The sequence below is a fragment of the Elephantulus edwardii genome, unplaced genomic scaffold (genome assembly GCF_000299155.1).
Source record: "Elephantulus edwardii isolate Elephantulus edwardi_28Jun2011 unplaced genomic scaffold, EleEdw1.0 scaffold00094, whole genome shotgun sequence".
NCBI lineage: Eukaryota > Metazoa > Chordata > Mammalia > Macroscelidea > Macroscelididae > Elephantulus > Elephantulus edwardii.
The window spans coordinates 11,518,691-11,532,818 of NW_006399844.1; the positions used below are offsets into that span (position 1 = coordinate 11,518,691).

General features: G+C 48.7%; 1 protein-coding gene and 1 pseudogene across 1 annotated transcript; both read left to right on the top strand.

The window, feature by feature from the left end:
* Positions 1–582, top strand: part of LOC102864209 — an 11,600-nt pseudogene extending 11,018 nt beyond the window's left edge.
* Positions 583–2,872: 2,290 nt separating this feature from the next.
* SERPINF1 (serpin peptidase inhibitor, clade F (alpha-2 antiplasmin, pigment epithelium derived factor), member 1) lies at positions 2,873–13,916 on the top strand. The gene is made up of 8 exons (XM_006891026.1): positions 2,873–2,898; positions 7,133–7,223; positions 8,768–8,966; positions 9,558–9,713; positions 10,038–10,241; positions 11,521–11,663; positions 12,717–12,927; positions 13,532–13,916. The coding sequence occupies exons 2-8, from the start codon at positions 7,140–7,142 to the stop codon at positions 13,789–13,791; spliced, it is 1,257 nt and encodes a 418-aa protein (XP_006891088.1). The 5' UTR covers positions 2,873–2,898; positions 7,133–7,139; the 3' UTR covers positions 13,792–13,916.
* Positions 13,917–14,128: the final 212 nt, after the last annotated feature.

The window sequence follows — 14,128 nt, forward strand, 5'->3', positions numbered from 1 at the left end:
TGCATGAGTTCCTTGTTTTTCAATGCAGCGTAGTATTCCATTGTGTGAATATACCACAGCTTCTCTATCCATGCGTTTGTTGATGGGCACTTGGGTTGTTTCCAACTCTTTGCTATTGTGACCAAAGCCATGTTAATTAAACCCAAAGCCATGGGTGTGCAGTGACTGTCCATTCTTGGCCTCGATGCCAAAAAAATTACCTTTGCCCACAGGAAGGGCAGGCATATGGGCATAGGTAAGCAAAAGAGTACTGCTAATGCTCAAATGCCTGAGAAGGTGATCTGGATGAGGTGGATGAGGATTTTGTGCTGGCTGCTCAGAAGATACCGAGAGTCTAAGAAGATTGATTACCACATGAATCACAGCCTGTACCTGAAAATAAAGGGGAATGTGTTCAGGAACAAGCGAATTCTCATGGAACACATTCACAAGCTGAAGGCAGATAAAGCCCACAAGAAGCTCCTGGCTGAGGCCCATAGATCTAAGACCAAGGAGGCATGAAAACGCTGTGAGGTACGACTCCAGGCCAAGAAACAAGAAATCATCAAGACTCTTTCTAAAGAGGAAGAGACCAAGAAATAAAGCTCCTCTCCTGCCCGTACCTAGTGGCCTTCGCAGTTATATAGATCAATCATTCAGTAAAACAAACCTTTATCTGGCTCCTCCTCCCCCCAAAAAAGATTTATAGTCTCAGAAATTTGGTGGCACTGGATCTGGCTTGAGGTGGGGAGTCACAAAATGTGTCAAATTATGTTAGAATGATCTGTTCTCATCTCACCTTCCCTGATTAGCTAATAAACTCCTGGAAAGCAAATATACTGAGCCTTATTCATCTTTCCCCATGATGATTATCACAGTGCCTTTTGAAGTTGTTGTTACGTGCTCTTCAGTTGAGCTGGACATATAAATGACATATTATGAACAACAGATCTGAACCCCGTCCTATCCTGTGCCGCTGTCATCATCTCTGACACACTTGAGTTCACTGCCACAGTCACTCTGTCAATCCATCTTGTTGAATGTCTTCCTCTTTTGCCAATCCTTTACAATTTCAAGCATGATGTCCCTTCCCAAGGAATAGACTCTCCTAATAACATGCCCAAAATACGTGTAACTAAGCTTCACCATGCTTGCCTCTAAGTCGCCATACTCTGGCCATACTTTCTCCAAGACATACCTATTTGTTCTTCAGTATTTTTCTCCAATATCACAACTCAAAAATATAGATTATTCTTCTGTTTTCCTTATCCACTATCTAGCTCTTAGATGCATAGCAAGTGATTGAAAACTACTATGGCTTGAATCACGTGAACCTGAGACTTAAAATGATATTACTGTTCCCCAGTACTTTGAAGTCCCCTACAGCATTTCCCCAATGCAACACATCTTTTTTTTATTTCTTGCCTTCTGGTGCCAATGGCACTGACTGTGGATCCAAGTAAGATGAAATTATTGACAACTTCAACCTTTACTCACTCTATCATCTATCTATCTTTCCATTGATGAGGACTTGGTGGTGAGGACTTTTGTCTTCTTAATATTGAGATGCAATCATTATTGAAGGTATAGTTCTTTTTATATATCTATTTTTAAAAATTTATTATTAATTTCAGTAAAAATTTACAGAGGCTTTGGATTTCCATTCATTCATTGTTGCGAAGGCGATAGTTCTTGATCTTCTGCAACAAACACCTCAAGTCCTCCTCCGTTTTAGTGAGCAAGGTTGTATGTTGTATCATCTGCATAACACAGGTTGTTGATGAGCCTTCCTCCAATTCTGATGCCACATTCTTCTTCATTAAAGTTGAGCCTCTGAAATGATTTGCTCAGCATACAATTGAATAGGTGTGGAGAAAGGAGAAAGGATGCCTTTCGAGGTAGTGGTCATTTTTTGGCCGAAAGGGACTGAAATCTGGCTGGTGACATGGCTTTGTTTAGACAAAGCTGAACCCTTCCCCCTGGAAAGTCCTACCAGGAGCCCTAGCTCTGCTTCCTGAACATTCCTATGTGGACACTTGAATTACAGACACAGCTGTCAGCTCCCCCTAAATGTTCTCTTCCAGAAGCTAACTCTAAGCGCTCCCCATTCCTTCTTGAATGACTAGAACTCTTATTAAGACTCATATCCACTCAGGAAATCCTTAGCTAAATTCTTGAATTCTTTCTGATGCTGGTGTTTTAGCTTCACAACCTCATCATGCCCCAAGGTGGGAAGGGTCTAAATTCTCTCCTTTCTGGGTAATCCCTGGCTTGGAAGTTGAGGTGGGGGGTGGGGGTCGTGTTTTGCTTCTTACTCAGGTCATATATTTTCCCCACTGCTCTTCTGGAGTTTCAGAAATCACAAAAGCTTAGAATTGAAAAAAGCACACTGACTCCCAGGCCCATACCTTCCTTTTTTTCAGAGACAGAGGGGAGGAGCCGAGAGGGTTACCTTGCCTCTAATCTCAGTAAGTGCTCAAGCCAAGGACCAGGAAGAAAACAGTCCCAACAGGAGGCCATTCTCACCACTCCATCAGCCTGGGTCCCAGCCTCCTCCTCTGTGGCCCCATCTCCCATCTGAGGCTGGCGAGGGAGTCCTCTGGGCTCCATCAGCTTGTCCCAGTAGGTAGCACTGGCAAGTGCCCTAAAGGTTGGAGGTACAATGTGTGTCAGGGTGTGTGTGTCTCTGTGTGTGTTGGAAGGGCAGCAGTGGGTTAAAGTTAACACCAGACAATGATGCAATCAAGAAGCCCAAATTGAGTGCAGGTCGCTTTAAGAGAGGAGTAGTTGTAATTCGAAGCCTGCTGGCTGCAGGACTGCGAGGCAGCAAAAAAACACCCCAACACACCACCAACCCTGTTGTGCTTGCCAGAGCCCCTCAGTGTGCAGGCTGCGAGTGGAGCTGCGGTGCGCCCACAGGTAAAGCAGTGTCCCTCTGAGCTGGGCAATGTGGGGGAGACTGGGAGAGGTAGGGGTCCTCCAGGCAGCAGGGGAGAGAAGGTGGAAAGTATTAATTCCTGCAGCTAGGACTCCAGAGTGGATGAGAGAGCAGATGGAGTTGTGGGATGGTGGCACGGACCTCCTGTCCCCCAAAGCCAATGCGCCCATCAAAAATGAGGCTGGAAAGACTTTTGAATGGAGTGGGTAACAGGAAGAGAGGGTGATGGGGGAAGCAGGGAGCTGTACTTCAGTGGGGTCTCTGGTCCCTGAGGGGAGGAGAGGGGGTTCTTAGGGTGCTCTGTTCGCATCTGGGGCAGAGGTCTTGATTTCAGCCCAGCTTTCTGCTCCTTTTTCATAGCCAGCTGATAAAGGTAACTTCCCAACACTGCCAGCATCAGCAGCAGGCTGGGGAGCCTTCCCCAGGGCGGGATGGAACACAGCTGGGTCCATCCATCCTGCCCCCACCCATTCTCTTTGGCCAAATGAGCTGCGAGTAAAATTTGGGAGGCCATGAAGTTTTGGTGTCTGGCCAAGGATGACCGCTATCTCCCCAGCCAGTAGATGGAATTTGGGGACCAGGCTGCCAATGCTGGAGAGGAGGGCTGTCCACACCCTTTTCCGCTTCTCTGGGCAAACCACACAAGGAGCCAAAGAACAGCTGTGGACTTCCCAGAAACCCGTCATTGTCTGGCTGTGCCCACCCTGGAAGTTTGGCCCCCAGGCTGGGGGTGAGAGGGGAAGAGTGTCTCAGAGCTCTGGTGTCTGGGGAACTGCAGCTCCGGGGTCCCTGGCCTGACTCTAGAAGGAGCCCTGCCTGATGCTGGTGGGGTCACCATGGCTGTGCCTGGAGGGGAGAGGGAAATGCCCTCCCCACACTGCCCACAAGGTCCACTGCCATGTGGCCTAAAGGCCTTGTGGTTCTGGGCGGAGAGTCGGGGAGGAGGTGGAGGGACAGTGTTTGTCTGACACAGGGTTTAATCTGAAACACATGCATTGGCTCTGAACGCTTCCTCCTAGCTTGAAGGCAAAGTCACAAACTCTCAGCACCTTTCTTTCTCTCTGGAATCCCTAGTGGCACAGTCTTCAAGTGCTTGGATGCTAATGGAAAGGCTGGTGGTTAGAATCCACCAGCTCAGCTACTTTACAGGGGAAAAGATGAGGCAGTCAGCTCCATGAAGATTTAAAGCCTTGGAAAACCTGCACTACAGGGTCCTGATGCGATGGGATCATCTGGACAGTGGGGGTGGGGTGGGGTTTGGTCTTGATTTGGGCAGTACAGCAGTTAGTAAGGCCAGACCTTGGCCTGAGAGGGAGGGTATCTGCCTCCTCCCCACACGGTCTCCCACGGGGCAGACAGTCTGGTGTGGGTACTGCCCTTTGGACAGGACGACACCACTGCCCTCATCTCTGGCCAGCCTGTGGTGACCTGCCCAGGCCGAGGACACCAACTCCATTCCAAGAGTGCTCAGAGGAGGCATCCATGTGGCCCTGTTCTCTGCCCTCTCACTGACTTTATAGGGTTTTTACTTCCCTCTTCTCTAAGACTGCAGGGTCAAAGAAGTGTATCCCCATGGCTAGTCCTGCATCAGCTTTGGACCTATGTGTCTTTCCCCATCAGGTTTACTCCCCTCATCTTCAGCCCATCTGCTAAGTGACAGTGACCAATCACATGATCTTAATCCGGGACTCAAGAAGCACCATCTTCAAGTGCATCTTAACTGTGAACTTAGTCTCCTTACACAGGATTCCTCATCTTTTCTACACCCTCCTCACCCCCACAGATGCCACAACACTAACTGCTTTTCCTCTAGTCTCACTTCCACAGGATTAAAAACAAAACAAAAAAACTCCCTTCAAACTTATTGCCATCAAGTTGAAATGACACATAGCTGACCTAGAGAGCTCTGGCAAAGAGTTGTGCTACCAACCCAAAGACACGCAGTTTGAATCCATCAGCTGCTCCATGGGAGAAAAATGGGCAATCTCCTTCTTCGGTGTGATTTACTGTCTCCGAATACCCACTGGAGGGTCAGCTAGGACTCAATGGAACGTAACAACAACATAGCTGGCTCTCCAGCCAGTTTTCAGAGAGTAAGTTGCACAGGAAGAGAAGCCATCTTTTCCCTGTGGAGCTGCTGGTGGATTCCCACTGCCAGAGGCGCCCCCTTTGGCTTAGTAGGTGCAACTGCCTACAGAGTGGGCTGCCTCCCAGGATTTGGGTCCCTGCAGACCTGCCTGCAGAGGTTCAGTGCTGGGAGGTTCTGCCAACGCTGGGTGGGGCTGGCTGGGTGGAGGGCAGCCGAGAGCCTGGCTAGTGTGAAAGGTCTCTATTTTGAGAGCAGAAGGCTTTTCCTGTTGTCTCCAAGGGAGCTTTAGCCCAGAGTGGCAGAGAGGCAGCCACAAGAAAGAGCAGCTGGCGGAGAACCGCAGCTCTGCAACGCCAGCTCCAGATGAGTGTCCAGCCTGAAGCTGAGCAAACTCCGGAGGCGATTTCTGTGTTGCCGCTCATGCTTTACAATGCCGTCCAGTGGGTTATCAGACTTCATTGTAAAGACTATAGCCGAAAGTCACACCCTTGATTCCCAACTTTCCTGATCCAGTTTGTTCTGGGAAGTAAGAAAAGTGTGTGTGTGGAAAGGATATTGAAAGAGTATCACCTTTCACCCAAATCACAATAAAAAGTTAAAAAAAAAAAGAGAGAAATCAAGAAACCACTGGCAAACTGTACATGCCCGCACGTGCATGTGTGTGTATATAATACTGCAGGGGACCAAGCAGTGGCCAGCCTGTGTGTGCTGTGTGCATGTGCAGGTGTGTCTAGACAGGGTATTCAAGGAACTCAAGGCTTCAGTGTGTATCTATGTGTGTTGCTGGGGCAAAGCAAGACAAAGTAGTTTAGATTGTAAGTTCTAAACTTGGCAATATGGAACATGGACCAGGCAGAAGTCCTAGATGCTGAATAATTGTCCTATTTTGTAACTAAAAGTCTTGTCACAGGGTCCTATCTGGATCTCTTGGGTTAGCTGGGTCCTCGCTCACCCCAGATCCCAACTCCAGGGTAAGCTTACAGATGAGGCAAACACAGAGGGTAAGGACTGCTGTAGCAGATGAAAACCTAGATCCAGATTTGAGTTTTTTACCTTGTGGCCTAAATGCCAGCTCAGAGCCTGGGCAGAGGAAGGCATTATTAGGAGGTGGGTTGTCTTACTGAGAAATGAGATTGTTTAGAAGGCTCTAAGGACTCAAGAGCTATTTTCTGAAGGAGGGGACGGGGTGGTGGTGGGGAACCGGACCAAAGAATCCAAGATACAAGGAACCATTTTCACTGAGAGGTCATCTGAGAGCTTACCAGTCTCAAGCACAGGTAAGCGCTCTTAAGGTATTATCTAATTCTCATAACAAAAGATAAGTAGCTTTATTTCTATTTTGTGCAGCAGAAAAAATGGGAGATTTAGAAAGTTTTTAAGGGACAAAACTGAGATTTAGATGCAGGCATCTTCCCCTAGACCTTGTATCTTTAATAAGAGGTCCTGACACAGAATTGCTGAGAGGGGAATATACTCCCTTAGGAGGCCACAAGGGATCTCTGTGGCCTAGTGGGTAAGGAGTTGCACTGCCAGCCCTATGACTGATTGTTCAAATCCACTAATTGCTCTGTGGAAGAAAGTTGGGGACTCTCCTCCCAAAAGATTCACAGCCTCTGAAAACCCTCTGGAAGGTCAACTAATGAGTCAGTTCCGACTAGATGACAAGAGTGAAGGAAGTGGAGGCCCAAGTTCATGGTCATTAGAACTTAAGGAGAGCTCACAATTTCAACTGCTCTATGCTTGGCATTCAATGATTGTACTTATGAGACCTGGGTGACTATAGACACAGCCCCCAGGTCTGTTAAGGGCCCTCCAGGGAAAAGTCTGTTCATGTATGTGTGCCAGGCCACGCTCCCTGTGAGTCCACCTCTACTCTGGGCTTTAGGCTGGAGGGTGGGACTCCTGATACAGACAATGAGATGAAAGCACCAGCTGATGGTATGAGCATGTGGGGATGGGAAGGATGCTGCTGAGAGGAAGGGACAGTGAAGCTGAGGGTTCATTCAAAGCTGGGAGGCTGGAAGACATGCCGAAGCCTGGAAGTGTTGGCTCTGCACCCAGGGTGGGCCAGCTATGGACAGGCTGGTAGGGGAGGGAGCAGTGACCACCTCTCGCTTCTCTCGCAGGTCCAGGATGCAGGCACTCATGCTGCTCATCTGTACTGGAGCCCTCCTCGGCCAAGCTAGTTCCCAGAATGCTGGTGGGAGCCTGGAGGAGGTCAGTGGGTGGGGCAGGGCAGCTGTGGCAGCTTCAACCCCTCCAGAGGAGATGGGACGGGAAGTCAGGCACCCACACCCAGGTTTCAGGCTGTGCATCTGAGGCCTGGGTGACTCTTGTCAGCAAAACAGAGCATATCTTGCCTGGCCTTTCAGGAAGCATGGTGGGGACAAAAGTCAATCTCAGAATCATACAAAGCCAGAGCACTTTCAAGGTCCTAGGCTGGCTCTTCAGTGAGGACCTGTGTCATCTTGCCCTCTCATAGGACCTTATCTAGTGGCAGTATCTGACACTAATGTGGGTGCAGGAGAGGCTGTAAAGGGGATGGGACAGGCCTTTTCCCTGCCCAAGGAGACAGAGGCCTAGGTGTGCATGGAGGCAGATTCAGACATAGAGGTGCTATGTGACAATGAGGGGTGTGTGTCACTGTCACATGAGGAACTAGGGCAGCTGGGAGTCTTGGACTTTGCCTTGAGCTCTCAGTTTGAATTCTGGCTCTACTTCTCCACTTGCTTTGTGATCTTAGGCTCTAAGTTACTTTTTCTCTCAACCACAACATTGGAAATGAAAAATCCCACTCCTCACTCATTGACATGGTTAGATTCTAAAGACTGAGCTATTACACAAAAAAATCTGCATTATGTGAAAATGGACGATGACCCTTTCAGATCACACAATAGAGAGTAACTTCCAAAAAAAGGTGACATCATTACAAAACTGCCAAATCATGTCATTCTTTACCTGTCAAACCACTGAGAATGAGAGCCAGCCGATTTGACAAGCAACTTAACCTTCACTGCCAGGATTACTCTTGTCCAGGGCCTCGGTGTCCACTGTTCTCAGACATGTTGCTGTGACTGTGCAGAATACACAGTGGATGTTTTACTGTTGCTATAAATGCAAATGTGGGTTAATAAGACAGGAGGTAGGAGAGGAGAGGCGGAACATCATCTTCACAGGCCACTGCAGCCAAGCCCATTCACTTTTTTTCTCATCCATTGAGCACTTTGGCTAGGGCAGGGGATAAGCAAAACAGAAAAGGCTCCCTTTTTACCTTCAAGGAACCCAGTCTCTTGGGGTCTCAGACAAGCAGATCAACAAACCTGAGATGAAGCAACTCAGACGGGAAAGGCCAACACGGAGCCTGCCATGGAGCAAGTGGCTAAGAAGTGGTAGAGGACTCTGAGAAAACCACAAGGCCCTTCAGATTGGGGTGATCAGGAAAATCTGATGGAGGAGGTAACATATGATTAGGACCAAGAAAAAGAAGGAAGTTTTGATGGAGGGAGAGCAGAGAACTGGAAGCAGTAAGCAAGGTCACAAATGTTTAAACCTGGCCAGATAATCTCTCTCTGGGGCTGCATCTCCCCAGCAGACAGCTCCTGCTCGATTGGGGAACACAGCTCCTTCCAGCGTTGGCCAGCTCACTGTAATCAGGAAGGACAGGCCAGACTACAACCCCACTAACAGCGTCCTAATGTGCTAGTCACAGTCCATTTCCACTGGTTCCTGTACTCAACCCAGGCCTGCCTGTCTCCCACCAGGGTTCCCCAGCCCCCGACACTACAGGGATGCCAGTGGAGGAGGAGGATCCCTTTTTTAAGGTGCCTGTCAACAAGCTGGCGGCCGCCATCTCCAATTTTGGCTACGACCTTTACCGTGTCAGATCCAGCTCGAGCCCAGCTGCCAACGTGCTCCTGTCTCCGCTCAGTGTGGCCACGGCCCTGTCGGCCCTGTCACTGGGTGAGTGCTCACACATGGAGAGCCCCAGAAGCCTGGAGCCGTGACAGTGCTTAAGTCACACATGTGGCTCTGTGGGTTCTTGAGACCTTTAGCCTCAGGGAAGGGGAAAGAGGCACTGAGGGATGGCCCCAAGGAGGGCTGTGGAAGGGGCTGAGAACTGCAGATGTCGGCATGTGGCCCTGGGGACCACTTACGTGATGTGTGACGTCAACACTTATTCATTCATTCCTTAAATCAGCTTTGACCACATGCCAGCCATCCAGCTAGGTCCTGGGAATGTAACCACATGTGAAGAAAGCCGGTCTCTACCCTCACCAGGGTTGCATGCTGTTGGGGTCCCAGGGGAAACAAACATGTAATCACAAAATAGTCTTGTGAATGCTGTAATGAGAAAAGAACTGGTGGATTGGACCCCTCCCTCCCATCCTTTCTCTCTGGGTGAGACTTTGAGACTAGAGTTAATATTTCCTCCAAAGCCTTCAAACTCCTTGCCCCACCTCAAGTGTCTCTAGTCAGGGTCGCTCTCAGCAGAGAGGGAGAACTGGGCCACAGCGGGCAGTCACCAGGCTCAAGACCTTGTCTTTTGGGCAGGAGCGGAGCAGCGAACAGAATCCATCATCCACCGGGCCCTCTATTATGACCTGATCAACAACCCAGACCTTCATGCCACCTACAAGGAACTCCTTGCCACTGTCACTGCCCCCCAGAAGAATCTCAAGAGTGCTTCCAGGATTGTCTTTGAGAGGAGTGAGTGGTCTTCCTCCCCTGGGCTGCTTAAAGAGAGTGGGAGGTTTAATGCTCCAGGAAGGGGCCCACCTGGAGTCCAAACAGGATCAGCAAGAGGAAGTGGGAGGAGGAGGGAGAGGGCAGTACGGTGAAGAACAACAGCAGTAAATGAAATCTGTTGTTCCTTGTCCAGTGCCTAGGGAAGCTGGCATGAAGGTTCAGCATTAAATCCTGGGCAGGGGCTGGACAGGAAGTCAGGGCCTGCTGAGTAGTCAAGCAGGGCCTGAGCCTGGCACACTCTCAAACGGAGGATGATACACTAACCTTCGTTTTACCTCTTCCCAGAGATGCGGATAAAATCAAGCTTTGTGGCACCTCTGGAAAAGTCGTATGGGACCCGGCCCAGAATCCTGACCGGCAACCCTCGCTTGGATTCCCAGGAGATTAACAACTGGGTGCAGGCCCAGATGAAGGGGAAGATTGCTCGGTCCACAAGGGAAATGCCCAGTGAAATCAGCATTCTCCTTCTTGGTGTGGCTTACTTCAAGGGTGAGCGCTGGCCCACTCTTGAGGCTTCAGGCAGGCAGCAGCCATTAGAGAGCTGGGCAAGAGGAGGAGGCCAATACCTTGGCTGACCAGTACTGTACCAACACCCTACCTGAGTGAAGGGGCAAAGCCAGAGCAGCAGGAGAAACACACTCACCTCCCAGAGACCTGCCTGTCACCAGATCTAATAAATCAGCAAACGTTTGATGAGAGTCTACCAAGTCTAAGTGGCTGGTGGAGAAAGTCACAGAGCACAGGGAGGGTATCCGTGAGGACCCACAGGGGGCCAGGCACCCGGTTAGAGTTCTGGCTTTGGAGTCATACAAGGTTTTCTAGTCCCAGTTGTGCCTTGATGAGCTGTGGGACCTTGAACAATTATTACCAACTTTCTGGGTCTGTTTGCTCATCTCAAAAGTGGGGATAATATACACCTGCTTCTTAGGCATTTTCTCTATGTTGTCCCTCGGCTTTACTGTAACCCAATTCTGTGCCTGGGACTCAGTCAAGGCTCAAAAAACCTGCTGCTGGGTCTCCTCCCCTCATCCCGTGAGGGTGGGACCCACTCTCCTCCCTCTGAGAACATCTCGCTCTTTGATGCTTTTTAACTGTCTGTCTTTCTGCCATTATCTTTGCTAGCCAGGCGTGGGAACCTCTTAGAACCCTAATGGGGTGCTCTTTGCTTAAGTAAACTTCTTTTCTCTACTGAAGGAAAAAAAAAAAGGAAACTGCAGCTAGTTCTCTAACACTACTCTTCCAGCTTCAGTGATGTGCCCAGAGATCACAGCTTTCGATTCCTAACAGCCTCATTTAGACAAGGCTCTCGCTGGCTGTGGGGACATCCTCCCCCTAAGCTAGAGAAAAGCCAAATGTTTTTCTCCTTGAAACACTGATTTCCAGTGATCACAGCAGCAGCAGCTACAGAGCAGTCTGAAGGCCACGCTGAAGGAAATGGCCATCAGCGCTCCAGCCACTTCACCTCTTTGGGCTGTGGCTTTCTCAGCTGTCAGATGAGAGGGGTGATCATGTGATGCCCGAAATCCCTTCCTCCCTCTGCCATCCTTTGATTCTGACTCCCATTAACCCTCTCACAGGTGAATCCAGAGTGAAATCAATACAATTAACCTATTTCACTGTGATCCAGATCACACATTTTGAGATGGAGCCACTGCCTAACGTGGCAGCACAGATGAGATTCCTTTAGTGAGACAATTTTCACCAACAGTGAGGTCCCCCTACCTTTTTGGTCTTCTGGGCTCAGGCCACTCCATTTATTTCATTCCAGGGCAGTGGGTAACAAAGTTTGATTCCAGAAAGACTTCCCTGGAGGATTTCCACTTGGATGAAGAGAGGACTGTGAGAGTCCCCATGATGTCAGACCCTAAGGCCATTTTACGCTACGGCTTGGATTCTGACCTCAACTGCAAGGTCTGTAGTGGGCAAAGGGTGCGTGAGGGGGGGAGAGGACAAGGCAGAATGCTGTGGAAGAAACACACTGAGCTTTGAGATCACACAGGTGTGTGACTGTGAGCAAGCTAATAATGTCTCTGAGCCTTTCTTCTTCAGCTAGGGGGCGGGGGAGGTAGTTATGGATTCATGAGAAATAGGAACAGGGATGAAGTCTGAGCATCTAGGAGCTATGAGCTGTAGTCTGCTCAATGGCACCTAACAGCTGTAAACAGTGATGGGAATGGGTTTGGGGATCATATATGAACATTCTAAGTATCTAGAAGGTGTAGTTTGTGATCACTCAACTATATAGTATAGACTCCAAAATGTTAGCATTCTTTTCTACTTTTTCTTCCCTTTTATTAGAGGCTATTTATTTATAAAACGAAAAGGTAAATATTAGATTGTCACAGGCTCTAATTTTCAACAGCTGGAATTATGTCTTTTGTGTGTTATCTAAATTCTTTCATCTCAAAGCCAAGCCATGATCTCTGATAAAAGCTTCTGGAACTCTCTAGACAACTGCTGTGTGCTTATGCACAACATTTCTGCATATGGTTTGGGGGAAGGGAGGCTCTAGAGATCCCCGAGGCCATTCATTTCATGGACTTTAGGTTAAGACACTCTGTCCAAGGACCAATTTTATTGCTGCTTTGGTACCCCAAACCCTCATTTCCAGTCCAGTGCTCTGTACATAACAGATGATTAGTAAACTCTGGTAGACTGACCTTGGGAGAAAACCCAGCTCTGGGCTTCAATCCTAACTCCTTAGAATCAGCAGTAGGTCAATTCAACTTCAGCTGGCATTAGGCTGGAGTAACAAAAGGCAAGAGTAGGCTTTTTGAGGGAACAGCAGGGAATGACATATTGTCAGAAAGTAAAATCCTATAGAGGCAATTTCTAAAAGAGGTAAGGGGCTGAGGGGAAGCAGGAGCCAGGGCCCCACCCTGGGACAGGTGGCAGTTCTTTTGTGTCTACCCCCAGGCCCTTGGGCTCTAACGGGCTCACACATGTGCCCCCTCCTTGTTTCAGATTGCCCAGCTGCCCCTGACTGGAAGCACGAGTATAATCTTCTTCCTGCCCCAGAAAGTAACCCAGAACTTGACCCTCATAGAAGAGAGCCTCACCTCTGAGTTCATTCATGACATAGACCGAGAACTGAAGACTGTCCAAGCAGTTCTGACTATCCCTAAGCTGAAGCTAAGTTATGAAGGCGAAGTCACCAAGTCCCTGCAGGAGATGAGTAAGTCTGCAAGACCCATCTGCTGGATGGGAGGAGAGGACAAATCGGTCATGAACTCCTTGGTGGTGCTGGGAGGCCTGGGATGGTTCCTTAATCTAAAGTGTTAGAGAGAAAAGACTCAGGTACCTTCCTTTTAACATCCATTTCTGAGCTCCATGAGCAAACACCCTGCAGGAGGGTGCAGGATTCAGCCTATATAGAAGGAGCTAAGGATATTGCTTCTCTAGTTAAGTGTCAGACCAGCTTCCAATCTTAATCTTAGTGCTATATGCTCTCAGGGACTTAAACCCCATCAAACTTTTCCTCTTTACCACCTACTCAAAGCTGACCCCTCCATCTGGTTTTTGGAGGTTGTAATTGCCTGGAAGGAGACTGCCCGTCTCTCTTCCCTGAAACCCTGGTGGATTTGAACTGCCAGAGAGGCTGCCTTTGGGTGAACAGTGTAGCTCCCTATGGATTAGGTGACCAGAGCTCACCTCTTGGAAAGCACTGGAAGTTGGGCTCCACTTCCAGCCTGCTCTCTTCCTTTGAGATCAGGACTGCTTCCTTCTTGGGGTTTACAGTAAGGCCAGGTTTTAACAGAAATCTCTCTCCACGTCTGCAGAGCTCCAGTCTTTGTTCGAAACGCCAGACTTCAGCAAAATCACAGGCAAGTCAATCAAGCTTACTCAGGTGGAACACCGGGCTGGTTTTGAGTGGAATGAGGATGGGGCAGGAACCACCCCCAGCCCTGGCCTCCAGCCTGCCCGCCTCACCTTCCCCCTGGACTACCACCTTAATCAGCCTTTCATCTTTGTACTGAGGGACACGGACACAGGGGCCCTTCTATTCATAGGCAAAATTCTGGACCCCAGGGGCACTTAATGCTCCAGTTTAATGTTCAAATTCCCTATAAGAAAATAAGTCCAGAGGGACGGCCAGTTATGCTTTCTACAAAAGCTGCCCCTATAATGTTTCAATGTATACTTTGCAATAAAAGAGCTTTATCCTTAACTTTTGTTACCTTACTCCTTTCTCCTTTTCTGAGCTATGTAAATTTGATATGAAGTCATACTGCCATTTAGGAATATGTTGGTCCCATAGCCTGGCTTTATGTAATTTCTGCAGAAAGGTACATTTACAAGAACTTTAAATTATCTACATATACATAACCCTTTACTGGGTATCTTTACTGCCACCTTCACTGGAATGTGTTTGCAGA